This window comes from Sinohyriopsis cumingii, chromosome 8 (assembly GCF_028554795.1).
Source record: "Sinohyriopsis cumingii isolate HCF-2022 chromosome 8, ASM2855479v2, whole genome shotgun sequence".
NCBI lineage: Eukaryota > Metazoa > Mollusca > Bivalvia > Unionida > Unionidae > Sinohyriopsis > Sinohyriopsis cumingii.
The window spans coordinates 96,619,129-96,646,755 of record NC_142968.1 but is presented as its reverse complement, the minus strand read 5'-3'; the positions used below and the strand labels follow the sequence as shown (position 1 = coordinate 96,646,755).

General features: G+C 37.6%; 2 protein-coding genes across 3 annotated transcripts in view; one reads left to right on the top strand and one right to left on the bottom strand.

Annotated features, from left to right (window-relative positions):
- Window positions 1-27,627, bottom strand: part of LOC149794193 (matrix-remodeling-associated protein 5-like) — a 102,331-nt gene that overhangs the window by 43,671 nt on the left and 31,033 nt on the right. For both annotated transcript variants that reach the window (XM_089968303.1, XM_089968304.1), the window contains exon 3: window positions 14,209-14,285. In XM_089968303.1, the coding sequence (XP_089824429.1) occupies window positions 14,209-14,285 (77 nt within the window). The remainder of the gene's footprint in view (window positions 1-14,208; window positions 14,286-27,627) is intronic.
- On the top strand, window positions 19,995-21,087 carry LOC149794194 (uncharacterized). The gene is made up of 3 exons (XM_089968912.1): window positions 19,995-20,158; window positions 20,637-20,769; window positions 20,893-21,087. Exons 1-3 carry the CDS (start codon window positions 19,995-19,997, stop codon window positions 21,085-21,087), a joined length of 492 nt encoding a protein of 163 aa, XP_089825038.1.

Genomic DNA, 27,627 nt, shown 5'->3' with positions numbered 1-27,627 from the left:
CAGTGCTGGGTAATGACATTGTAAGATATTTATATGAGCCCGGTGAACTTGAAGGTGGTTAAAAAAAAAAAACTGATCCTATTTGGAGCATCACGACACACAAGATATTAAACGTAACAAGATCCTCGGGTAGACCCGCAATCTACAGACTGGATTCAACTGCTCCTCAACATGGATTTAGACGTGAACAATTACAAGTAATTCCCGAAGACTCACGATTACCACCGCGATCACTTAACTAGCACCCCGACGTCGATTACATTCAAGACAGGTCAACAACGCATTTTCTCGTGTATGACCGCGGATGTTATCTTTTCTATCTACGGTAAATTGTCTTGGGTGTTTACTTGAGTACTGCCATAAACATTATACAATTACAGCTCGCACAGTGATTATTCTGCCGTTGTTTCAGCGCGTTAATTAATTCAACGTCGAGATCAAAATCGAGTTGTTGTTTTTTTTGTCACTTTGTTTATAACCAGCCAATTTTTTTCTTATTATATCCTTGTCAATATCATCATTAATGGTTTCTGACGAGTACATGACGATTCTCCACAGCTGAGATATTTTTCTGACTCTAGACACCGCCAAATAAACTAAATTCGACCATTCGATACGATCATTAACGATCCAAACAACTGTATCAGTAATAGTTAATCCCTGAGATGAGTGAATCGTCATTGCGTATCCTACCGTTCACGGAGATTGGTCAGCGTGTAGCGCATCCTCAACAACACTGACATCAACTGCGACAATATCATTTAATACGAGATTCTGTTTCCTTGACTCGGTCTGTCCTGGTATATCAACGTCGATATTCTGTCGTCGCGTATCAGCTGGTCGATAACACATCGGCACTGGAAACGTTTTTTTCTTTATCTAACTGAAACAACCGCTGTTGAAGTGTGTCTCTGACTATCTTTCTACTTGCCACTATCAAATTGTTTGGTCTCCACGTATCCCAAAAGTCATTCAAGGAAGTTTCTGAAATTATTTAACGCGCTATTTCACATTGAATTTTATTCGGTTGTAATCTGATTAATTTTTTAAATTCTCTTAATTCTGCATCAAGAGATCTATGATCATCAGTTATTTCTTCAACGTAGTCTACAAAATTCTTCACCAATCGTGTGGAGATGGTCCAACAAACGGAGGTGGTTGGCCGTGATGGACGCACATTATCACAGCTGTATTTTTCAATAACAACCAATCGATAAATGTTTTTAATATTTCCAACGACACTGTGCACACTTCATCCCAAATGATGATCTTTGGAATATATTTCTCTCCCATTCGATCGTGAGTCCATGTGCCACCGCTGTATTTGACAAAACTATGATAAGTACAAGAATTTACTCCTCGTTGTTTCATCTCCCTGGCAAGTCTGTGTGTTGGTGTTAGCACAGTCATATCATCGTGTTTCTGTTGAAATAATTCGATTACCCGAGTTGTCTTACCAGAACCTCCCGGTCCGTTCAAATAAACCGTTTTGTGTCTGGATACTGGATCATACACATATGGCTCTGACGATAATTCTGATATCTGATCGCTGCGATAACTATCTTTAACCGCAACATCCGCGGATTTACAATAGCAATGTAACATTTCCATTTTTATTCTCCACGAACCCCATGATGCATTCGTGCTTGTAAACCGAGCCAAAAATTCTGAATATTTTTTATTCAAGTAAAATGAATCCGTTGCAAATCTAACTGCAGTGTCAGGAAATCTATTTATCATCGATATCAAATTTATAGAAACATAAGCGAGCATTGAAGATCTTAAATGTGTATACTGAGGAGAATCTCCATCAGTGTAACTAACAATTGTGCCCAACCGTGTTACGTCAGACAAGTAAGCGTCTTCCCGATTACAAAATATATTTCTCGCAGCGGCATCGGCAATTATAAAATCTAATTCAACGTCATCCATAATCAATCGTGCGTGATGCCGTTTATAATCATACGCACCACCCTGAGTAAATTTACCAATTATTTTTCTACCGAGATCTTTTGCGGTTTTTTCACTGTTGCTGAGAATATTAGGAGCATTATCGACGATGACATCAACAGGGGCATTTGGACATTCCCGCTTATAATCATCGATGACCTCATCTACACTGGTACGCTCCGGTGTTGGTAACCAAACCGAGGTCTGCGTCCGATATGATATAATTAGTTCACTGACTGTCAATAATATTAAGACGTTACTCTCAAGCATCTATCGTAATAACACTATTGGTGCCCAGCGTCACTCCGAGACGTGTCTACCAAACCAAACATAACCACACGGATGAAGATTCTTAGCGAATTCAAACGACACTACACGAGCGAATCCTGTCAGATCAAAATCGCGTAATGGACCATTAATCGTCACTCGTGTCATCTCGTTTGTAGGATGCCAGAATCTTTTAAAATATCCAGCACACTCACCCATCCCGAGAAAACTTCCCGGATAACACGCAACCATATCCACCGAAATGACATCCTTGTGGTTATATTCGGTATTCCACAAGCCGCCATGTCCATATTCGATACAATTTAACTGAATATCTTTGAGGAACTCAGCGCGTGTTGGTCTCCATGAATTTCTCTCTCTCGCGGCGTGGGCAGCAACTGACGGAACTGTAAAACAATTTTTTAATTATTGCTCAGTATTTTCTGAATATCTTTCCGCGAGTTTTCTCATTGCGAGTTGGAGAGATTCTTTACGATATAAATCACCGTTGGGTCTTACAAATTGATAGTATTCTTCATCTTCGGAACTCTTAAACAACCACATTGACACGGGGTCGTTTTTACTAATCTGTTTAATAAAATCGAACATATTTTCTGGGGAGTAAGATCTCGTGGAAATATTGTTACCGCGGAGGTCCACGCGTGAGCGTTATGATCAATAATTTCAATCGGTGTCCCTCTCGATTTCTTCGGCGATTCATATAAAACCTCTCTGGTTAATGTTTTTACTACCATTGGAAATTTTAATTTACTTGATAACTCAGCGACATCGTTTATTGACGCTCCTGTATCTTTGACCTGCTCAGCCCACTTCGCTATTTTTTCACGTCGCAGATCGGTTAAACCGTTTCCACACTTCGCATTTGTAAAATATTCCATTACTCGCTTGGCTACACAATTCAATGATGAAAATCTCATCTGGGCAAGATCATTAATGTTAGGTAAATCATTTAGTTGATAAATTCCATAAATAACCGAGGACACAGGATACGATCGAGTGCAATATGGTCTGTCAATCCCAGTTAATATTCCTGGTTTGGAATCTTTACTTAATATAGCAGTTTTTCCATTAACAAGGACAGGATCACGTTTGTCACGGATAATCCACGTATTGCACAATAAACTTTATTATGAGAAGATATTTCTGATTAAGGTAATTGATAATCGCTTTCGCTCGTGTATCGTTCATTGTAGCACCAATGACAGAGTCGTCGCGTATAATTTTGAATGTCGACCACATGTGAGATGCTCCATCATCACGAAATTCTTTTTTGGCATCCCTGATAATATCAATCAGATCAGTCAGAGCTCTCCTCCGAGAGTCAGGGGTTAGTCTGTCAAGATCGAATCTAGAATCTTTCCATGGCTTGATTGTAGACAATCTCTCAAACTCATTCATATATAATTAAGACAAACATTTAAATAAAAATGTTATATATAATGAATCAAGTACGAAATCAGTGTACATGGCTTAGGATGGGTTCATTGATTCCTTGCAACAAATCCTGTATAAAAGAATTCTGCGGGCAACATTTGCAGTGCGTTCTTAATGGAAGCTTAGGACCAATACCGTGTCTGCGATGTGGTGTCGGAGTCCGGAGAAAGACACAGTTGTGCGCGCGTTGTGGTGACAAGCGATACAAGGAACTTAAAAGATATTATGATAAAAAATAATGACAGTGACAGAGTTATAAAACGTGAAGAGGATTATTTAAATAAATTTTCAGACAAATTATGATTTAGACAACTACTTTATATATAATGGAGCAAAAAGAATTTGTCAGACATCCCATCATCAAGGATTATGAAGCAAATCGTGATGGTACATTTATACACTGTAGGTTGAAAAAACCAGTTGGTATAGTTAATAATGCTGGTTATCTTAAATTTACTGCTGGGGGGGAGAAGATGTATTTCTGCCACAGGTTTGTGTACGAATGTTTCTTTGGGGAGATCAAAGACGGTCTTGTGATCGATCATATTGACGGAGAGAAACTTAATAATAATTTATCTAACCTGCAAGATATCACACAAAGTGAGAATGCTGCATGTGGGAATGCTGGGGGGAACAGAAAGCCTAAGGTAGTTAAATCTTTCAATGTGGAGACCGGCGAAGAGAGAGTTTTTTAGTCAATGATCGCGGCTAGCAAATATTTCGGTATTAACTCCGGGGCGGTACGATATGTTGCAGAAAATATAACCAAATCGATCTTTTCATACTTGCATGATGCCTAGATTTCGTTTTACTATGTCCAAATGGTGCTAGATACAGATAACGGAGATAACTCTGCAGCGATTGTGTAAAGTCAATGATGGAATTACCTCCCTTGAGATTGCGCAATACACGTCATTACCCCTTTACAGCTAATATATTATCTAGAAAATAAATAAATTTCGAGTTGTGTTATTTTTTTGCAATCGAAACAGGGTTTTGTGGCGAACCGTCTATTGTATACACACTACAAGCCACAGTGTGTGAAGGTAAACAATTCTCTGAGTTACCTGTAAGATTAACACGGAAGTATACGATTACTTCCCGTCGATTTTATCAAGGGTTGCCAGTACAGGTAGGCGTAATCGTTTATTTACGATAAATAATATTTTTTCACAGACAATATATTTGTGGTTTTCGGGTATATATATTATCAAATCTGACTTATTGGGTACAAATTTGAATTTGTGTATTCAGCTGCAAATTGTTCACTCTCTGTATTACACTTCCCACGAAGGTAACTACATAATAATTTTTAAATCATATACCAGTAAATTAGAACCATGGCGCAGTGGTAGTTTGGATGATTCTCGTTCTGGGGGTCAGTGGTTCGAATCCCGTAACGGGCATATTGTTGACGGTACCGATTTATAGGGTTTTTCTATATAGTAGGGGCGCCAGCAGCCCGTGTACATCTCTTTTGCACTTACCCCGGGATTTGATCCTGAAGGGTGGGGTGTACACGAATGTATTTCGCTCCCAAAATAAATAGTAGCGTGGATGTATAAGCTCGAAGTCACATGGGTACCCACAAAAAAAACATTCAGAAAGAATGTTGGCCAAAAAGAAACGGTCATGGGATGCAAGAAAAGACAAAAATAGCCTCAAGAAACAAAAGTCTCAAACAAAGACAAATATCTCCCAAAGACACACAGGCCAGTGAGGGATAATTCATGAATGATAACCGCTCATCATGCTACTGTTTATTTTTGGTCTAAATATTTTTCTTTTAAATATATAATATTCGATATATATAATAATGAATTACGAAAATATCAATGATATAATTTCTGCTATTAAAAATTAGAATATGATGGCATAAATATATCTGATGAATTAAATCCTGAAAAAAATATTTCTGATTTTGAAACACTGCAGGAAGCTAAACACGAAGGAAGATATATTTTACAATCACAATATAGTTTTAGAAAAAAGATTCAGACGGCTATGTGTCAATCACTAGCCACAGTAGAAGAAACACGGATACAAGAATTTGTCAGTCTCTCTCGTGCAATCGAAAACATTAGGTCGGAATTATCTCTTGAATATGAAGCAAAGAAGATAATTAATTCTCCTGTGAGGCAACTAAGAAAAATTATGTCAGATCGTGAAAACGAAAGTTAGACTCGTTGATTTCAAGAATTTTATCAAGGATGTGGAAATGAAAGTGAAAGTAGTACGTCAGTCCACAAGGACGGAGAATTATTTTTTTCTTTCACCACTGACAGATTTCACTATTTTTCACTGAAATGTTAGATTTGCACGATTTTTACTAGTAAACACCCTATCAGAATTAGCAAATCGAATGATTTGCACGATTTTTAATAGTAAACACCTTATCAGAATTAGCAAATCAGTCGATGTGCACAAAATATAATAAATAAAATATTTTTACTGCTGCCAGTGCACAAAAATAAAATTATTATACTTTTTTGTGAAATCGGTCGATGCACACGATTTTGACTACCTAAACGCCCTTGAGAATTAACAAATCAGTCGATGCACACGATTTTGACTACCTAAATACCCTTCAGAATTGAGAAATTCGACAGATTTTCAGTAAAAAATAAATTTCTTATAATATATTTGTAATTCTGAGCGACAGTCAGTAAAAAAATCCACCTTGACTGTCAGGAGAATTATTTTTTTTACTGTTTTCTTGAATAGTAGATTTAAAACTGTCAACAGTTTCACGATTTCACAAGTAAATTAATATTTACCGTTCATTTCTCAAATCCAACAAGTGGCCTGATTGGTATGTTAGTTTCAAATTTATTCTTGATAACAGTGACATCGTAGATAGAATGGATTGATCGGTTTTTGTACAATCAAAAATCCAGGCGGTTCTTTTGGTGTGAATGAATAAAGAATGAATCCCTGCTGCGCTTGAGTTAATATTGTTGTGTCCGTGCTGTAGCTGTTATCAATTACATCACACATAAGACTGACAGCGACCACTGAAGTTATATTTACGATTTCCGGAGATAAATCTCGTCCTTGCCCTTGTGAATCATTATTGTGCCGGAGAATAGTTGCCGGCGATGTTATCCTTTTCCAACCAGCAAGTATTTTAGGAAAGAACTCATCAATGATATCATTAACCGATTTTTTTAGTTTGTCGATTCCAAGGATGGGTATCTTAAATGCTGGTAAATCCGCCTCGGTTATTTTATATTGATTGAGAAATAATTGTTTAAGCGTCATTGCTGTTCTGGGTCCTGTATGATGGTCAACGAGATCATCGCGTTCATCCTTGTTCGAAATAATGACATGATTGATGTATTCAAGATCCGACATAACACGATTGAAATGGTGTATCATTTCAATGATTTGTTGCTTTATATCATCGCTGTAGTATTGTACCGCGCTGGAAATAAATTTTGTAGTTCGCTGATTGATTGATGATGGGATCTAATTTATCGTCATATGTGTACAATTGTCCCACTATTCGGGGATAATATCCGCCGGGGTAGGAACGCCATTCTCCCTCCAGTGGGAAATAACTAGCAAAATAATCTTTAGTCCATCAGTCTTTTCCCTCTTTCCACGGATATTTATTTCGATATTTTGGAGTTGTTATAAAGTTCTTCTCAGCAGGCTTAATCTTATCCAGGGTTGATTCTGGTGGTCCTTGATATTCCGGTGGGATTTCAGGCCATCCTAACACTGTTCTAATCGAACTCTGATATATATCTACGGCGTAGTCGGGTGAGTTTATCTCGATTGCAGAAGACAGAGTTGGTTCATGAGCTGTTATTGTTATCTTGGATTCTTTCCCTGTGATATTTTTATTCAACGTTGTAATTCCTCATTGATTTCTTCGATTTGACACCTTCCGGTTGGTATACCAACAACGTTCCAGTCGGGTGAACCATCCTGTTTATTTTTATTTGCAAACACAAACGAATTATTTGCTGGTAGTCCACCAAATGATTTTGATCTGATATTGGGCCAGCTGTGATATACTCGCAACTGTCCTAACGCGATTTCGCAGTTGGAAAATTAATACTGAATTCAGGCTTGGTTGAGCTCACTGTTATCACTGTGGTCCTTGCCGGAGTTGCATTTGCGGCTATCTGCTGAAGTCATTCTTTTATTATTCATTTTCGTTGTTTTCAAATGTTAGACTTCATCGTATGTCTTAACCATTGACGCTAATTCGGAGTTTGATATTTTTTCATCTTTGAGGCTTGATGATATCAGCGACGATAATTTTGAGTATGCTGTTGCTGCTGTGTTTAACCGCGTGACATAGTCGTGTAGTTTTATGCTCGTGCACGTGGATATCTTTTTCGCAATTATATTAAAAACACCTGCAAGTGCCGCTGATGATGAAAGGCGTATTGTTACTGCTACTGCAGTTGTTACAGGGGTCAGCGCCGATAATACTAATCCGGTGGATGCAACTAACGCGGATACCGAGTATACTGCAACGTCAGGAATGACTGCTCGTCGTTTATATTTTTCTACTTTTGTTGTGTATTTGTCGATGGTGGTTTTTAACTCTGATTGCCATTCGCGTACTTGATCGTATCTATATTGCCTGACATTTAATGTTGTCGTTGACTCCGTTTTAGTCAATGACATTATTATTTTACGCAGTAACCAACTGAGGTGTTTCAGCTACAAATTCCAAACACCACCAGTAAGATGTTGCGGTTAATTTCTTATCAGCTGCTTCCAGAATAAATGTTTCTTCGGTTCCTTTATTTAATATGATAGACACAACCCCGGAAAACTTGTCGGTGGAATGCCGCCATGGATACGTTGTAAATATCTCAAATTTTGCAGCACTGAACACAGACAGCCTGTACACACCAGTAACTGTTGAGTTATATTTGATAGTATTATTTTTTTTTTGACCATGTTGCGAATCCAGATGATACCGTGTATACTATATTGTTAATATGCGTGGGAGTAACTCCAGGTAGGATTTTAATCAGACTAATTTTATTAACGATGTTAGGAATTCCACTTACGACATCTTCGAGTGTTTTATTTTTTAGTTGTGTCAATGTTAGTCTTGATATCAGAGAGAGTTATATCAGCGGTGAGCGGATCACCAAGAAATTTATCCGCGTTTTCATTAAGTTTTCTAAAGTTTCTACGGAGATTTGTAAACGCGTTTACGTGAACGTCATACTCGGCCTGCAACGTGGATAATTTAGTGTCTACGGTGCTGCAGTTAACGTCCACATATTTTTCGTTGCGGCATCTTCGTCGGATGTTGGATCTCTTAACAATGTTATCTTGTTTCCGTTCATGCTGAGTTCACCTGTCATTATGTCACCGGTAATTTTAAGCAATCCGCTACAACTTTTTTCATCTCGTCTCTGAGACTTGCAACTGATATAATTGAGTCTTTGATTCTTCCGTTATCAGTAAACACGGGAATGTTATCCGAGGTAGCTCCAAGAACTCTGCGAATTATGTCATTCCACCTGATATTGCTGGTTTTTAGCTTGCCATGCCGGTCCTGAAAAATAACATCCTCATCTGGGTCGATCCCGGAGAGGGTTAAAAGATAATCGATTTCATCCTTAGTCGCATATTTTGATTAATCTACGTCGCCGCGTTTTTTTTTTTTTTGTCTTTGTTTCGGTGAGACATCTTCCGTAAATATCTATCATTGTTCTTTAGGGATTGTTTAAAATGTTAAATCGTTCCGCGGTATACTCGTGCACGACTTTGTAAGGTGGTTTGGTTGATTTTGATAACGCGTCATGTACATTATTTACTTCACGGCCGCATATTGGTGGATCAGTTAGTGTTTGTGTTGGTAGCGTTGAATACCAGACTGGAATGGGAGCGGAAGTGCATTGTACTTTGTGTACGTATTTTAGAAATTCAACTGGCGGTGCTAACCCATACGAATCAAAATAAACAATTCCACCTGGATGTATCGCGTAAGCAATCCAGTGAGTTCCAGGGCGTTCGGTGTTATCGAGATTAATAATTCCAGTTTCTAGATTATTTGGTTGTTGTGGTAAATGATCTCTCATAAAAACACCTCTGAAATATTTTATATTTAGTTGTTTAGCGGCATCGAGTAAATCAAAATTTGACATCGGCGTCAACAGCGTTTGGGGTACCATGAGAGCGGAGCTCCTGGAAGCCTTAGACCCTTTCCGTACCATGAGGGGGGAGTTCCTGGAAGTCTTAGACCCTCTCCCTTTTCTTATATCCGCTCCCAGTTGCTTTCTTTAATGCAATTCCAGCAGCGGTTCGAACAGCGCCTAACGCGGCTGCTTTTGCGACAGCTGGAGCAGCAGCAGCAATTAGTGCTGGTATTGCTGCGAGAAGTGGAAATATACCACCGGTTTTAATCATGTCCTTGATGGCACTTGGAGCGAAATCAAGTTGAACTCCGGTTTTTGCTTGCTTCGCTTTATTGAAATGTTTTATTTGAGTTTTAGTCAACGATAACTTGTTTGGACCACCACTAGCAATTTGTTCTCGCTTCAATGTTATTTTTGTCCCGCATAACCGGGAATCAGAGTGACATTAACGTGATTGGATGACATTTTTATAATTAACGCGATTTGTCTAATTGTCTACATGTTTTCCACTGGTGCAAAAACGACTCTCATTCGTCCACCAACACTTTCAAGTAACATTGATTTGTCGCTGAGTATAACAGCAATTGCTCTGTAATTAGCACCACCTGAGTTTACGCTAGCTCGAAAATGTATATCAACGACAGATTGCTTAACTAAATCAAGATGTTCCAGCGAAAAGAAATAAATCGGATACAAAGATGTAAAATCTAACTGCGATATTTGCAAACCAGTATCAATATTTTGATTGCGTCCCATAAATGTCATCAAACAATGATATGCACGTGTTACATTATCATCGAATTTCAATAATATATCTTCAGATGGTTCTTGATGTCCGTTTATTCTTAAAGATACTCCGGTGACATCAAGTTTGTCAAATACCATTGGATTTCTTTCTTGATTGTTTAATCGTGTAGTATATTGGAAAGCAACAAATATATGTCTTGGTGCAGAAACACCTTGCTGTGATGATATATGCCAAGTAAATAAACCGTCTACAGGATTTTGATTACTATCGGTGGTTGTTGTTAACCATGATAATATTGATTTGCCACCTTGATCCATAAAAGAAAGTAGCTGCTGTTCTTCAGCGTTCGATGGAGTCATTACCAGCATCCACAATGAGAGTTTAAATAATATTACTTTACCATCAGCAGCGCCACCACCTTCTCGCCAGACAGCATCATTATGTTCTTTTCGATGAAGAACAATTGTATGTTTGGCTCCAAAAATGACCTTTCTGACATTTCTGCAAAATCCAAAGATGTGGGACACTGGAATTGCACACGAAAATCTTCTACGACTAGTTTTCAGCATTAACTGACGTGTTCTGAATCCTAAGTTGTAACATGGATTGCTATGAACCACCGGCCATACATCAGCGTCAGCGTTGTCAGCAAAGTTTCTTGGTCGTCTTACAATATCAGGTCTCCCATCGGGATGGTCAGAATTATCCTTAGCGAACATCATAGTCGGACCAGCTGATCTAGTATAATCATCTGACTATCTTGCTAGACTCATAATCGTTGTAGAAACGTCAACATTATCTTGGATTGCCTCAACTTCTTTTCCATCAATCATGTATATAGCACTTTTGAATAACGGCATGATGCCATTATTAACAAAGCCAACTCTGATATTAGCTCTGTATTCTGTATTAGCGACGACGTTTGTTACAGGTTCACCTGTGACTTCAATAAACGCTTCAGCGGGCAAGAAATACCTACTTGTATCCTGAACTCGTAATTCAATTCGTCCACGTTGATTTGGCGATAATGCTTCATAAGAATAATATTGATAATCACGCACAGACTCATCCTTGAGTACTGGTGCATCCATGTCAAACGCTGGATCAGATGTACGTTTAAACATTTTATTATAATTTGTTATCTTCTAAAACGAAGACCACTTCCTGATATCAGACTCGTATTTATTTGTTCAGCCCCTTGATTCATCAGCGCTGCTAGTTTTTGATTTGCGGCTTGATTTATTACTTTACTGACATTTGCAGGCATCACTTCAGTGCTTGGTAATTTGACTGGCTTTGGCGGTCTGCGTATTAATCGTGCTAGTCTGTCCTTGATTGCCAAGAACGCTTTACTGGCAACGTTACCAATAGCACCAGTAGCTTTATCACGAACAACGCCAATAGCTTTCATTGATAATTGTTTTGCGATCGGTACTGCTTTGGGAGCTATCCTTCTGAATAAACCCTGAACAACATCACCGAGTCCATCTCCGTAAGTTGCTTTATAGGTCGGTAATCGTGAGTTTATCACCCTAACCGCTACAGGTCTACGGTGAGCATTATGTATAATCATCTTATTTGTTATTCATTTATCTAACAACTAGTCACTATGATAGTCATCAACGATTTCATCAATGAGTTTCCGATAAACATTAATGTCCATGATACCGCCTTGAAATAATCGTCGACAAATGTCAGCTGCTTCATTAATTATTTCTGGTGAATTATTTCCAGCTCGTTTACCTCCTATGAGAACTTCTAACCGTTGCACGTCATCGAGGATATTATTAGGACAGGCAATAAGACCACTTCCCAAACCACTACCAGTAGCACCGGGTACTTCTTTTGAAGATTGTTGTTGCGTCGCTTCGATTACATCTTGTTTAAATTTTATATACCCGGGATCTTTTACATCAATACTTGAATTTTGGGAGGCAAAATATAATACAGGAAACCAATGTTGAGGTTTTACTCTTTTAACAAATTCGGACTTTAAGTACTTTTCTCTAGAGCGATATCCACGCGCGGCAATATTGATTAATTTATTCCGATCAGCAAAAGTATTAAGAGCTTCATCGGTAAACATCATTGCAGGTGCTGATATGGGCGTAGGTTGAAGTTCGGGTTGAGATATTTGTCGTTCTGTTTGTTGCAGAGGTGGAGGAATAGGGAGAATAGGGAGGTGGTGGTGGCCGTTTAGGTTGTGATGTGTATTCATTATAAAGTGTTTGTATTTCGTTCACAAATCTCGCAAAATTTAGATCATCATTTCTGGCTTGTTTTTTGTCGTAATACACGCGATATATCCATCTTATAAATTTGTCATCGCTTACGGTAGCATATTTTAGTTTTAAAAGTTTGTTTTTTTGAGTCATACTCGCTAATGTTGAAGCGGGTAAATCCTCTTCTTCTATTTTTTTAAGTTGCTCAATAACACCTAGTTAAATTTTGCAATCAGTTCAACTTCTTCCTTTACTGGTTTGGATTCAGGCGCAGGCTCCTCCCTTTTCAAGTCGGCGATTTCAGTACGAATTTTACCAATACCTTCAAGTATTTCTTCATCGACAGGTAGAGGTTGAGCTGCAGCTATTTCAGTTGGAAGATCTCGTAAAATCTTTTTTGTTTTTTTAGTTCTCGCTGCTATTTTTTCAGTCTGCTCAGCGGTTTGTTTTAATACTGGAAGAACATCCTTCTTCCTCTCCTCCTCATCCTTAATATCTCCCCGTATAGCTCTTTCAGTAGTCGCTGCAAGTTTTTCAGCAGCTGTTGTAATAGGTTTAAATAACTGTTCTGTACCCATAGCAAATTCAACTTGTGCTTGCTGACGTTCTTGAAGTTTTTGTCTTACAGAATCAAGAAAAGAAAGAAATGTTTTGATTGCTTCTAGTCGCTCTCGAGCTAGTCTAGTGGTATATGCTTCTCCGCTATTTGCCATTATTGATATAATGATGATTTAATTTATAGCAGCAGAGAGGGCGCACCTCCAAATTGGCACCGACACGATCGCGTATTTTCCTTCGATGTATCGCGATTAGAAAAACTTATCAACAATAGGATGGTTAAGCCAATTCGTCGTTGACAGGGTTGTCTTACGCTGGATATCGCGATTTTTTTTTGCGATTTTCCAGGAAGGCTTATTTTGGCGAAATACGAGTGAACCAATTAGAATCTGTTCACCCTCTCTGCCGCTAAATACGTTATGTTACCTATCTATGAAAACACAGAAAGAGATAAAAGCAATGAGGGAATAAATTTCCTGCACACATAATTCTTTATTTTGATATAAAAAACTTGCGTTTAAATACCTTCTAATTTGCGATGTAATTTTTATTTATCTTTTTCTCCTTTGATTCGCGGGAATGTACTTAGCATGACCTACAATTTCAATAAAGCACGTCTTAATTGCCAATTAAGCAGGTGCCATATAATGACTACAACATGCCTTCAGGTGTACAAGTTGTACAACTTCTCTGTGTGTGTGTTTGTTTCTTCGCTTATGACTATAGTATTATGTCATTCTCATATTTCATTCTCTTGCATTGTTTCCTAATGAATGCATGATTTATTTTCAAGTTTCTAGTGGGGAAAATGAATGAACGAAGAAAACAATGAATGAACTGCCAAGCCAAAACACATGTTCAGATGCATCATCCAGTTCTTAAATCTACTTACTTGGTCCATATCACATTCTATCTCTTCCGTGCACTGGTCAGGTGTGATTACGCTGTCACAATAGGCACATCGCAAACCTATGAAGTTTAAATCTTAAACATGTAAGTTTTGTTTATGTTTATTTTTTAAAATTTATATTCAATTTATATGCATTAAGTAATATACAAAGAATTCAAAATATCGCAGTGTGAAAGTCGTAAGCATATGCAGTTATCTTTACGAATTAACTTTTGCTAATGAAAAATCTTTGTGAATGAACATTTTACTTTTGAACCCCATTTTACTAAGTAATATTTATGTCCTTATTGATAATAGAATCGTTGTTGGCAATAAATGTTAGCACTAAAAAGTTCGAAACTTCTGTATCGTACTTCCTGACACAGTAAGTGTCAATTAAGAACATTTTACTGTTTTATTTATTTCGCATCATTAAAAAGAAATTAAATGCTGATAACATGATCATTTAAAATACATTCAAGCGTCCTCATAAATAAACAGACATTTTAATCAAGGATCAATGTGACATTTGTAAATGACGTGCATAATATCTTTAACTCGTCCTCAAAGATCTTTTTGGTGTTCGATTGATGTATCTACAAAAAAGGAGAGCACATGGTATTTTGCACCCAAAAATGAAATATTTTCGGTGTTCTTGTTTATGCAAAAATACCCTTTTGTTTTCATTCTATTTTTGGACAACACTCTAACCTCATCCCCACAACCAATCTCTGCCCAAGCTCTAAAAGAAAATAGTGGCCCTCACAGCACGTACTCAAAAGATGAAGTTGGGAAGATACGAAAGTAGTATAGCATGGCACTTGAACCTCAAGTGAGGGATCCTGTTTTAAATGGGGGAAGAAAATTCTGGTGAGAATCAAAAACTTAACGTCAGACCGCCATGTTAAAATGCATGGGAGATAAAATGTATTATCTAACTTTTGGATTATAGGTTTCTCATGTGTTGTGAGTTTGTCTGGTTAGCAAAATTGTGGTAACAAGGTAACAGGCTGGCATTTGGCTTTCCTGTAACTGAAATAAATATTACGTCATTCTTTTATTAGAAGAGAGACCGACAAACAGAGATAGAGACAGAGCCATGAGAGACTTGAGGATATTTTGAAAAATCCAATGAACATTAATTTTTCGAAAGCAATATTTTTTAATAATCCCTGCGCATTTTAACATCAGCTAATGAAGTAATATGGTTAGGGACAGTCCCGTCGTCATCATGTACAAATTTCAAATAAGAAACATGAACTGAAGGTAATGTAGTCTGCAAGTATATATTTTCACATGTGTGTGTGAGTGTGTGTGTGTGTGTGTGTGTCTGTGTGTGTGTGTGTGTGATTTGGATTTTTAACGTAGCTTTACCATTTTTCAGTCATATTGCTACGATGTCAGCAGTGTGGCAGTTTATATTGATGAATAGCACTGGGGCATCGTGTCGCAGACATGTAGCATGATGTCCCACCCAGTCACATATTCCTGACACCAGGCCGACCAGTCCTAACACAAACCTGTTAATGCTGAGTGCCAAGCGAGCAGCTGTTAATACCATTTTTGTAAGTCTTTGGTATTTTCACATGTCATAATCAGTCACGAGTTCACACTAGACCTTTTCCTTAAATATGATCTGTCAAATAAGTTGATGAATCGGTGATCTGTTCTTTTTTTCTTCTTGACAGTAAACAACGTCTTCCTTGTCTACATCGACACATTTGTGTTCCATGTCTTTCTTTATTTTCTTCTTTACTTCTTAGTCTGTGACTAAGGCGTTCTGATTGGGAACATCATCCTCTTTTTCTCTTTTCACGACTTTGTGTTCCACATCCTTTTTCTCCTTTTCCACTTAGTATCTGTGACTGCAGTTGTTCTACATAAAACATCATATCTGTCATCTTCTTTCACAGGTTCATGAGTCAATCGCTTTATTAGCCTAGGGTCATGTGTCTCAAACTGTTGATTCTTAGAGTATTGTTGAATTCTGCATACAAGATCTTGTTAACAGTGTTCACTAGAGCAGTGCAAACTGAAATTCCACACGAAGTTGGCCAAATCTTATAGGCTGGAAATATAACTCATCGATGCAATTGTCTGGTATGAAATCAAATACTAAGAAAACAACTGCTCCTGAGTAATCATCAAACAAAATACATTGGCTTCAAAAGTCAGGTAAAAACTGAAATATTTGTTCTGGGCAAATTAGGTTCAAATGGTCTTGCGCACATCGTCTGGTCATCTCATGCGACTTCTATCTTGAAAAGGTTAAAATGTTGGACCTCGAAAGGGTTTTGATCGATATCCTTTGAAAGCTGCATTGCTGAAAATGCCAGTGATTAAACAGTTGTGAGAGTTTTAAGAAAACATGACTTTCGATAAGAGTCCACAGGTAATTATGAAGGCTTTTACTTCCACTCGATACTTGACTGTCGTTTCCGTAAGATTTTATGTAAGACATCCACATATCTGGCATCTTCGATGTTCGATTTGTAGACGTTAACATCAGCAACCAAATCGAACACGGTACTACTTCGAATTTGTCTCAGACACCATTCAGCAAATACTTATTTTGCAACCACATGCACAAGTGTAAACGATCCATTATTTCTAAGCTACCTCCTGGTTTAATTTTCTGTTGGGAATCGTTAAATCCAGCTTTGTGAGAATCGTCATTCGTAGTCAAAGCTATGTCGTTGAAGGCATCCAGAGTATCATGTTTCTACATCACTGTCGCATCCCGATTAGTGTTTTGGACTTCTGTTTGTACGTCAAGAGATGTTCCAGGTTCGCTCGGCAAAAGTATCTCTGCTACTGAATAGTTTGTTGTTCAAGTGCATTTTCTTATTTGCTGAACAAGTACTGCATGAACATGTTGACAAAGGCTAATCTACCATCATTACCTGGATTGATGTTGTCTATTTTAAGGCTTTGCAAATAATTGTCAATCTGAAATATGTTATCTTCAGTATGTCCTTTAATTTCAAATTTATTGGTTGCGTAGGTAGTCAAAGACGACATTGGGATCCTTATATCGCCAGCATCGAAGATGGTACGGCAAACAAATTGAGTTCACTCTTGGATAATTCGCCAGAATCTCGGTGCATTATTTTTGTCTTAGTAATCAAAAATATCTAGGCTCTCTTTTTATATTCTGAGTGTGTTTATGTGGTTTAAAGAGCTTTTGGCATCACTTTCTGCTTTGTCCTTCATGTGGAGTAGAAAAGGAACCAATGCCGTTGACAGGAGGGTGAAGAGAATTTATGTGCACATATTGGCGACCCAATATTTCTTTTCCACTTTGTATCAACACATAATTTCCTCTTTTTATGAACACTTCTTTAAGACGTTGCTGGAAGACGAGCATGTTTTGTAAAAATTCTTTTCAAAGTTGTATATTTAAAAGCATGTAGTTCTCGATTGACCATACTTTTCAATATTGGTGCTACCGTATCAAAACCAGATGTTAACATATCTCCTAAACCATGTGCTCGTTCTCGATGTGCTCTTCGTTAAAAGCTATAATTGTAATATAATGCAATGGAGAATCGTCTTCGAAAATCTAATTTCACGATCATCTTTTCTTTAAAGAATATACCATTTAGCCCATCTCCTTTAATATTTATATTAACATTGTCGAAGCAAGATTTAGTCATGGGCATATAATGACGATGTACAAAAAAATTTGGTGAATGTGATACATCGTAAGCAGCTATGTCATAATTAACTTTGAAAGGCATGACTCTTACCAACGGAACAGCTATGGTTCTTATGACATTATACTCGATGACACCAGGATACATCGCCATCAAATTCAGTCCTTTGTTCAATTCGATAGGAGAGCTAAAATACTTGCAGAATTCGTCGTTCTTGTTTATATATTTGGTTGTTCTACCCAAAATGCCAAACAAACTATAAGAAAACGTGATGGACAGAGTTTTTGGCTTCGGAAAAATATGTTGTGAGACGATGATAATTGGATAGTATTCCATCTGGTCATTCCGTACCCAAGTCGTTTCGTACCCAAATGAGTCGTTTTGTACCCAAAGCACTTGTCGTTTCGTACCCAAGGTGCTGATCGTTTCGTACCCAATGTTATAGTCGTATCGTGCCTAAAGTATAAATATAACCACCAGTATCATATACAAAAAATATTTCATACGTATTTCAAACTGTTTAAAGGAGGACCCCGAGTGGCCGAGTGGTCTAAAGCGCTCGCCGTTACGGATCACTGTCATCTAACCTCTGTCTTCGTGGGTTCCAGTCTCGGATTCAGCCAAAGTGGGTATGCGAGAAAGCTTGCCAGTAGCTTCTCGTGTGTCGGTGGTTCTTTCCGGGGTTTTCCCGGGTTCTTCCTCCACCATTAATACTGGCCGCCATGTATAGCCTATCGTGTGCTGAAAAATGGCGTTAAACCCTACAACAACAACAACAACAACTGTTTAAAGCTGTTCAATGTTTCTTTACATGTATTACCATGTGAGAATGAGTATCTATTGGTCGCCAAGATGAAGCATTGTAATATAATAGTATATGCAAATTTCATTTCATCGTAATAAACTATTTCTATGTTGTTGTTTTTTTCCTTTGTGATAGGTAGATAGATAGATAGATAGATAGATAGAGGCATACAACATTACATAGGTAATTACACGAACGATCAATGCTGAAATGAATCTACATGTTAGTGAAGTAACGGCTATATATAAATGGATAATAATAATAATAATAATAATAGGAACATTATTAATGGATGATATTATTTGAATTCTACATGACCTTGTATACTTTAAAGTGAAGCGTAATTGAAATGTTAAATTATCAAATGTTTAAATCCACGGATATCTAGTAAATTGAAGCTTTCAAGCTTAATTCAATTTCACACGTGTTTGATTATTTATTTGTTTTTGTTTTACTTTGAAATAATTACACGTGTTATTCAGCAGTCTTTTGATTCGGAGAAATCTTAATAAATTCCGTGTCAAGAATTATTTGATATTAATACTCTATTTACCTCACTTGTTTACTGGGGTTTTAATTTATCTTCGAAAATTTAAATCTGTTTTACTCAGGCACTTATAATTTAGTATGATGATCAGAAGGCAAACTTGGAGTTAATACAATGAATTAAAATTTATCATTAAGCCAAAAATAATCAATTAGAAAATACATTCAATAATTCTCATGGATGCATACACTGTTACTAATTGCCCCTGCTCATACTCTCCTTTGTCGGTTACAATTGACATATGTTCCACTCCTAATTGTTTGTCGTCAGGTATTGTACAATTTACGTTTGATTTCTGTCTTAGTTTATTTTAATGTTGTTCTATCTATTTATGTCAGTTGATAAAGCCACATTTATAATGCTTCTGTGCAAACAAAATTTGACAAGAAAACGCGATACAGCTGTAAATAGCTGAGTTGGTTTAAAACAAATAAAGTATTGTAAGAAATAGTCAGACGTCAGTACACACAAGCAAATACAAGCAATAAATGGACAACTGTGTAGTTTGTTTCCAAAGAGTAAGACCACGTCAACACCCTTTACAATGTAACGCTTGCCAAACGTGGCAGCATCGTGAATGTGAGACAGGTATGATGATGATGATATTATTATTATTATTATTATTATCATCATTAGTAGTAGTAGTAGTAGTAGAAGAAGAAGCAACAGTAGCAACAGTAGGCAGTTATGTCATGGTGATGAGATGCTGAGTGGCTGGCGTTGCAAGGACTGATTCCGACTTCCTCCACCTCTGATTTCGACAGATGTCAGTCTCGACAATATGGTGAACATTTTGCCAATAGCAGAGAGTACCCATCTGACTCCTGATGAAAGACATGATATCCACGACCATACATATGGTGATCTTACAGATAACGCAATCGCAGCTGACGTCATTATCAGTGTCAACGATTCTGACATGCCGATCGACAACTCTTCAGTCCAGTAAGATATATATCCTTTTAGTTCATCTTAATTTAATCGATCTTAATGTAAGAAACAAATTCGTAATAAATGTGCAGCGTTTTCACATTAGGTAACCACGGAAATATTATTTTTTCAAGATTGCCACCAGCTGTTAGTTCTCACATTTGCATAGTGTCCCATGATACAGAAGTGACATGCACCTTTAACATAGACGCTTCCTTACAAGTCACAGAAAATCAAGAAGAAGAGTAGGTTTATTCTTTTATAATCTTTGAGAATTTTGTTATGTTGTAATGTACATTTCCGTTCAATACAATACAATTAAAATGGTATGTAGTCGAGAAATTAATAAGATTACATAGTCTGATTAGATACCTAGTGTTCTGGAGAAAAACATAATATATAAGACCCAGAATAGCACAGTATCCAAAACTTACCACATGTTCAACTGAAATATTCTTTATTCATGAAATCGAATCTTAATCTTTATATACAGGCCCATACAGGAACCGACGTTACCGCTCAGAATAAACCATGTACGTCAACCAGATTTCCAGATCGCTCTTTCTGGTTCCAAGATATCTCGTCCAAAACTTGTGGAAGCTGACGGATATTCATACAATGTCAAGGTTAGTAGTAATAATAGTAATTCCCATAATGTCATCATCATTATTGGTCACAGTATTAGTTGCGTTGGGTGGTGGTAGCCGTGATATTCACACATTTGATTTTTTTAAAAATCTTTCTTGTAGAGTGAAAGGCCGGGCGTAACATACTGGTGGTGCTCTATCCTCTCTAAAAAGATGCGATGCCCAGCCACCATAAAACAACGTTGGGATTGTTACGGGAGAGGACAACACCGGCATGTGCACAGAATCGACCCAGGGATCGTCTCGAAGGTTATGGTGTCATCGGAGGTTAGCTGCATGTCCACAAAATCTTGGTAATCTCATAATACACAATCGCTGATAACCCCGCACCTGTCAATGTTCATTGTTTCTTAGAGGAAAATCTTCGTACGTGTAAGTAATCTTTGATATACACACATCATAACAAGATAACATTCCACTTTACGCTTTTTTAACATTTATTTATTTGTAACGTTCACATATTCTATAATATATTCCATAGGTGAAGAGTGTAGCGAGCTAGCATAAATATACGTCAGCTGCTACGATCGTCGATAGTTATACAGGAATTAGTGCCAAAGGATGATCACTTTCTGCCTGAACCATCGCTGTTAATTAGAGCTGCCAATATGACCCGCTAGAAATTGTGGCCAAATGAGCTGCGCGACTTAGAATTTGTTGTAAGTAGCACAAGTCATTATGTATTAATAGTTTGCTTTCTTGGCCCTTCAATATATATTATGTCCTTGTTTTATTTCTTTCAGTTGGATGAATCACAGTTTCCAGACAAATTTCTTTGAAAGGATATTCATGTTGGCAGTAAACGTAACATTTTATTGGCCACTGACAAACAACTCGAAGTTTTGGGAAGAACCAAGGTCTGGTACGTAGTTGCCACCTTCAAAATAATCAGGGTCCCGTTTAAGCAGTTGTTTTCCATGCACGCCTTTGTCAAGAATGACTAGCATGAAACAAAGCAATTGCCACTGGCGTTCGCTTTTTCATCAGGACAAAGAAAAAGGATTATAAGAAGGGATGTAATAAAACTCTGGAATGTACAACTCGGAATAATGTTGTTAGTCTTTTCTGCTTTAAGAAACCTGTCTGAGCTAATCTTTCGACTTACTGAGAAATCTCCTTCAATCATTCACTGAATTATAATTTTTACTGTTCTATTCTGGACAAAATATATGCCGTATTAAGTGGGGCGCTGTATTATAAAAGTTTCAATACTGGCAGATTCAAAGCATGAACACATATCTAAGAGTTTGTAAATAATTAAATAAATCAGTTTTAAAACACAGTAAATATATGTAAAATGCAGTGCCAAGTATAATCTCTCTCTCTCTCTCTCTCTCTCTTTGCGCGATTATTTATGTGCATTATGTTTAGGAATATAACAAAATAAAACAGATTGTGCCAAATAATGAAAAAAAAATTTCACTTGCCATGACAAATATTAATATTTATGATTAGTTGAAAAGAGGGAGAATTTAAATTATGCCACTAACTTGTTAGTTTCTTGTGATCGGTGAAAGTGTCCAAAACTTTGCACAAGTATGCTAATGCGGCCGGCAGTCTACCAAAAAATGGCTTGGCGGTCCGTATAGTATACCACGTTCAACACTTTAAAGTCAGGTGACAAAAAATTGAAATTAACACCAGTGTTGGTCCTTGGAGAAGAGAAACTTTATCAAGCAACACTGTTTTATATTGTAACAAGATAACCGGGTGGGATATTTCGGATTAACAACAGAACACGTTTTGACGACACATATATGGTTTAATGTGGCGATTTATATGAGTAGTAGATGATGAAGATATGTGCGTATTTATAGTCCAAATATTGGATCTATTTAACAAAAAAAAACGCACAGTTTCAAAGATGAAAAAAATGTACAAATAAATTTAGGTCAGTAACCCTAAAACACAGGATAAATGATTTCACAAATGATGGAATAATGGAAAGATGAATATAGTTCACTCAAATAGTAAACAATGTAAGCGTTTACACATAGTAAAAAAAAAATGTATTCGCTCAGGTAGCGAAATTATGTCACTAAACAAGAACGGATATACAATCTATCCTTCCAGTCCTGAATAATACACTGGGTCTTACTAACCCAAAATTAGCATACAGCTAAAAATACATGTGTGGAGATGCACTCCGTCACCCGTGCACCATATCCGCTCCACAGCTCCTCCGAATCAATTTCACAACCAATATAGACTCCGGACCCTCGGAATACTATGATCACTTGAAACATTAGACCCTCCGGACACTTGAAATATTAGACCCTCCGGTCCCCCTGGTCCTTTGACGGCTCTACAGCTGGGTCACCTTAGTCACTCTTGACATTCCGGACGCTAGACATTAGACGCTCCGGCACCTTAAACGCTCCGGACACACGGACGTTTCTACCCTCTGACAACACCGGACACCCCGGATATTCCTACCATCAAAAACTCAGCCCTACAGCTGGAGTTGTGCGAATCCTTTAAGCAGGCCGCTTGCTGACAAAACCATTAGTATTGTAAAGGTCCTTTACATGTAGTAACGTATTTATACCTTTAGAATTTTCGTTATTCTTTATCAAAGGCACCTTGCACGTGTGGCACAGGACGAATCGTACTCACGATTTCGAAATACATAGACCATATTATAATCACCCTCGGGTATCGTTGTACAGAGAAAAAGAAACGAAACCCGAGTACATGTATTTAATTAACAACATTTACACCATTCCGTGACATATATGCATTCAGCCCCATTATTAAAAGATCGCAGAATTTCTAATTGCTTTGAGAGGATAAACATTTGTATTTTTTTCAGTCACGTTAGTCATTACTAAATAATACCAAGAAATATGACAATGGTTGTTAATTTGAACGATAGAAAAAGAATGGAATTATTCAGTTATTTAAACATGGTCAACGTTTTCACTTCGTTTTTACTGGCAATGTGACTTTTTGTTGATTCGTTTTGGTACATAGATGCTATTATACAGTGAAAACAATACAGTTACTGTAATTATGTGGGCTTGGTCATTTTTTTGCCCGGATATGCTTTGCCCATGCAATTTTTAAGGTAGGAAAAAGATTAGGCCTGGAGAGAGAGCGGTAAATATGACAATACTGTATATTTGACCTTGTAAATTAATAGGTACGAAACAACAACCATACTGGGTACGAAACGACCAGCACCTCGGGTACGAAACGACTAGCACCTTGAGTACGAAACGACCAATTTCCACTGGGTACGAAACGACTTGGGTACGGAACGACCATGAGCCTACTTCGACAAGTCTCAGATGGCTCACTCGGTGTCATAGGAGGATTTTTCAAGAAGAACTCTAGAAGATGGTTGCTGTTATTAGAAGACGTTGACGTGGCTACCATTACTGCTACTACCTGTTTTTTCAACGATAGATTCGGAAAAACAACAATGTAATTGCAGATTAGAATAATCCTGCTGTTTATCTCCTTGTTGCAAATTCAAATTTCAATTGGCTGCTCCAATGGCACAATGCACGCAAAATATAGCAGAAAAAGATTATTTAATTTCAGGAACACTTTCTCTACACTACACTAATAGTGGTTGTTGGTGTTATAGCTTTTTTGGGGAAGATGAACTTTGCGAGGGAGATGATATTTACTTCTTTTTATAATAAATGACTTGATGAAGCTGCAATCTAAGAATCGAAACAGGGTTGATATTCTTTTCAACGGACTTTGGCTTTTTCTATTCGATGTTTCCCACTCTGTGTGTTCTGCCATATCATATACGTTGTCTCCATTATCAGTCACTCGTTGTAAATGGTCAAGCGAAACGTAGACATTCATAGGTCTATACAGATTTGAAATCCAGTCTTTTGTGAACGTTCGAAGTAAAAACAAGGTAAAGCCACTCGATCGTTATGTTTCATTTTCTTGTCCTGGTCGTCACCAGATACCTCCTCGAATCTGTTGTCATATCTTTTGATTTAACTATAATGATCTAATGCGACGACTTGGTCACAAGCACTACGCCTTTTCCTTCCTGCACACACGTGCGACGTTTGGTTATTCGAACAATTTTGTCCACAAAATAACACAGTCAGTTAATACGCAAGTACTTTTCTGTTGTTGAAATTGTTTCGTGAGATGAACGAAAAAGCCAAACAGACGAATATTCGTTTGCAAGTAGAACACGGAATTCTTTTGTTGTGCAGTATTATTTAAAGAGAATGTGTATAAAAAAAATTAAGTGTCGGTTATCTTTAATAAGTATGAATACAAAATCTCTCTCTGGATCGACCGATCGATCGAAGTGACCAAATATGCTAAACAAATGTTAATTCGTTAAAGGTCATATAGTCTTATTTGAAGCCAGCCACTTTTAAAAAGAACTAACAGGCATAATTACGAATCCTACAAAATAATGGTGGATTAATATTAATTTCCTCTTGTCTATTTAATCACAGATTATGTGACAACTATTGACAGATTTTTAACCTAGAAGTTTATCTTTACCTCACAATAATATAATTTGAGGTTTAATGTTACTTTCCCCTTTTCCCTATAGTGACCGATCATGTTAAACCCATGGGCTAAATATTATGGTTGATTTCTCACTATTGACGGAAATGTCTTTCTTATTTGATGCGACTTATCTTCCTATGCATTGACCCACATACGCTTCTCCCAATTACGATATATTTACGACTTAATATTTATTTCAGGTAGCGGGCAAACTCATGCTTGTTACATTGTTAGCATTTCTAACCATAGACTCACCACACACGAAAAACCTATGAACTAATTTTAAACAATACATATACATTGTATTCCATATAGATTTCAATATGGCAGCCTAATATCAATTCCCTATCTGTCATATTTTTTTGCACTGTTGAACACACGAATCTTTCCACCCCTTTGAGGCTCAAGTACCATAGTATACTACGTACGAGGAAGGCAACTTGTTACAATTGCAGAAAATTTCGCTCTCTAGTTGATTAATCTTAGTCGACAAAATAGGACAATTTAAGTTTTCTCTGGGTGTAAAGAAATAAGCAATATAATTTATGTTGGTTTGTGCGCCCGCCTCGGTGGTAAATTGGATTCAAGATGGCTAGTGACACCACCTCCTTGTTCTCGGTTCATCAGACATTCGTAGGTCTGTATGAAATGTCCTCTATAGATTGTGCCTCCAGATGTATAGGATCTCATAGAAGTAGTATAAGGTGAGATTAGCGACAATGGGAATTAGCATTGAAAACACCCCCTGGGTAAGATTAGCGACAATGGAAATTTAACATTAACCACCCTGGGTAAGATTAGCGACAATGGAAATTTAACATGGACAAAAAACCCTGGGTAAGATTAGCGACAATGGAATTTAACACTGGAGAAAGGAAAAAAAAGGAAATATTGAGATTAGCGACAAAGGCATTCGAACAATGGAAAAAAAATATCGATTCTAGGGACAAAGGCAATTGAACATGGGGAATAGAGTTTGGGTCTGTCTAGGGACAAGGGGAATTGAACATGGGAATAGAGTTTGGGTTTGTCTAGGGACAAAGGGGAATTGAACATGTTAGAAAAAAAACTACTTTAGGGACAAGGAGAATTGAACATGGGAATTTTTTTTAAAATTTTTATAAAGGGGTAGACAATCGAAAGGCTATCTCTTTTCGAGAAATGTGGGTGGCCCTGAAAAGGGCCTTTGGATTTATGTTAATATTAATATTAACATAGACGGCATCTGTCACATCTTCTTCTTCTTAAACTCCTTCTAACTGCAGGTCCATACACAAGGACCCTCTTGAGGCATCCTTGTCTTTCTATGTAAACTCTTCTCATCCATAGACTAGTATCTGTCCTATCAACAACAGTCCACTTGGACCGGACATACATGAGCATGTCCGTCCTAAACATCATTGAAGACACAAGGCTGGATGATTCAACTGTGGTCCACATCGTGAGGCGACGAGAACAGGTGAATCAATGCAGTGAACTGCGCTTATTTATAGGTAGAGGAAGGATTGAAACGGATTGAGTTCATTCACCAATCCGAACACGCGTTACAAAATTTAGTCAGTCCGCATCCAATCCGAAGAGAGCAGTCTGTGACGTCATGTGGTCTATATAGATTCGCTAGCGCCTGTGTGCTGTTAATCTATGCGACAGTGATTCAACATGACGGAAACTCAGAAAACGATCCACTGGGGTGCACCAGCAGTGGAGACCGCCCAAGGGAACCCGGACTTACTTTCAGAAGAGGTACATTGGGATTTTGTGGATTTTCTTACCTCGCAAGAATTTGTTCCGGAACCTTCGTCTCATTCTTCATTACCGCAAGTGGAGAATTTTAGACAGAGACAGAAAGAAGAATTGGAGAAACTTATGCAACGACAAAAGGAAGCGGAACAAGCTTTTCTCCTACAGCAACAGCAACAGCAACAAGAAGAGGTAAGAAAAAAACAACAACAAGAAGAAGTAGCAGCAAAGAAACAAGAGGGTGAAAATCAAACGGCTACGGTACTGTTGGACATTTTAGCGAAGTGAAGAAGTCTGAAACAAATGTATCAGACTTCTTTATCACGACCGAAGAGAATACGACCTTCCCGAGCTAAACACGCCAACCCTGTGACTTAGCCTATCGTACCACCCTTAGTAATTTCAACCCAATCATCATCATCAGAAGTAGGCCTCGGCCGTGGCAAAGGCTTAAGACAGTTAAAGTTGATTGCTTAAACTCACCCCTACACCAAAAAAGGCCCTTTTCAGGGCCACCCACTTCTCTCGAAAAGAGATAGCCTTTCAATTTGCCAATAACTCAAAAAATCAACAAAAAAAAACCATTTTACCCTTATA

What these genes read in the sequence shown, in the direction of transcription:
- LOC149794194 (XM_089968912.1), top strand. Translation starts at nt 19,995, where the DNA reads ATGGTGAACATTTTGCCAATAGCAGAGAGTACCCATCTGACTCCTGAT. An exon ending in ATCGACAACTCTTCAGTCCA is followed by an intron (nt 20,159 to 20,636) that starts GTAAGATATATA and finishes CTTTATATACAG; the next exon opens with GCCCATACAGGAACCGACGT. An exon ending in GATATTCATACAATGTCAAG is followed by an intron (nt 20,770 to 20,892) that starts GTTAGTAGTAAT and finishes TCTTTCTTGTAG; the next exon opens with AGTGAAAGGCCGGGCGTAAC.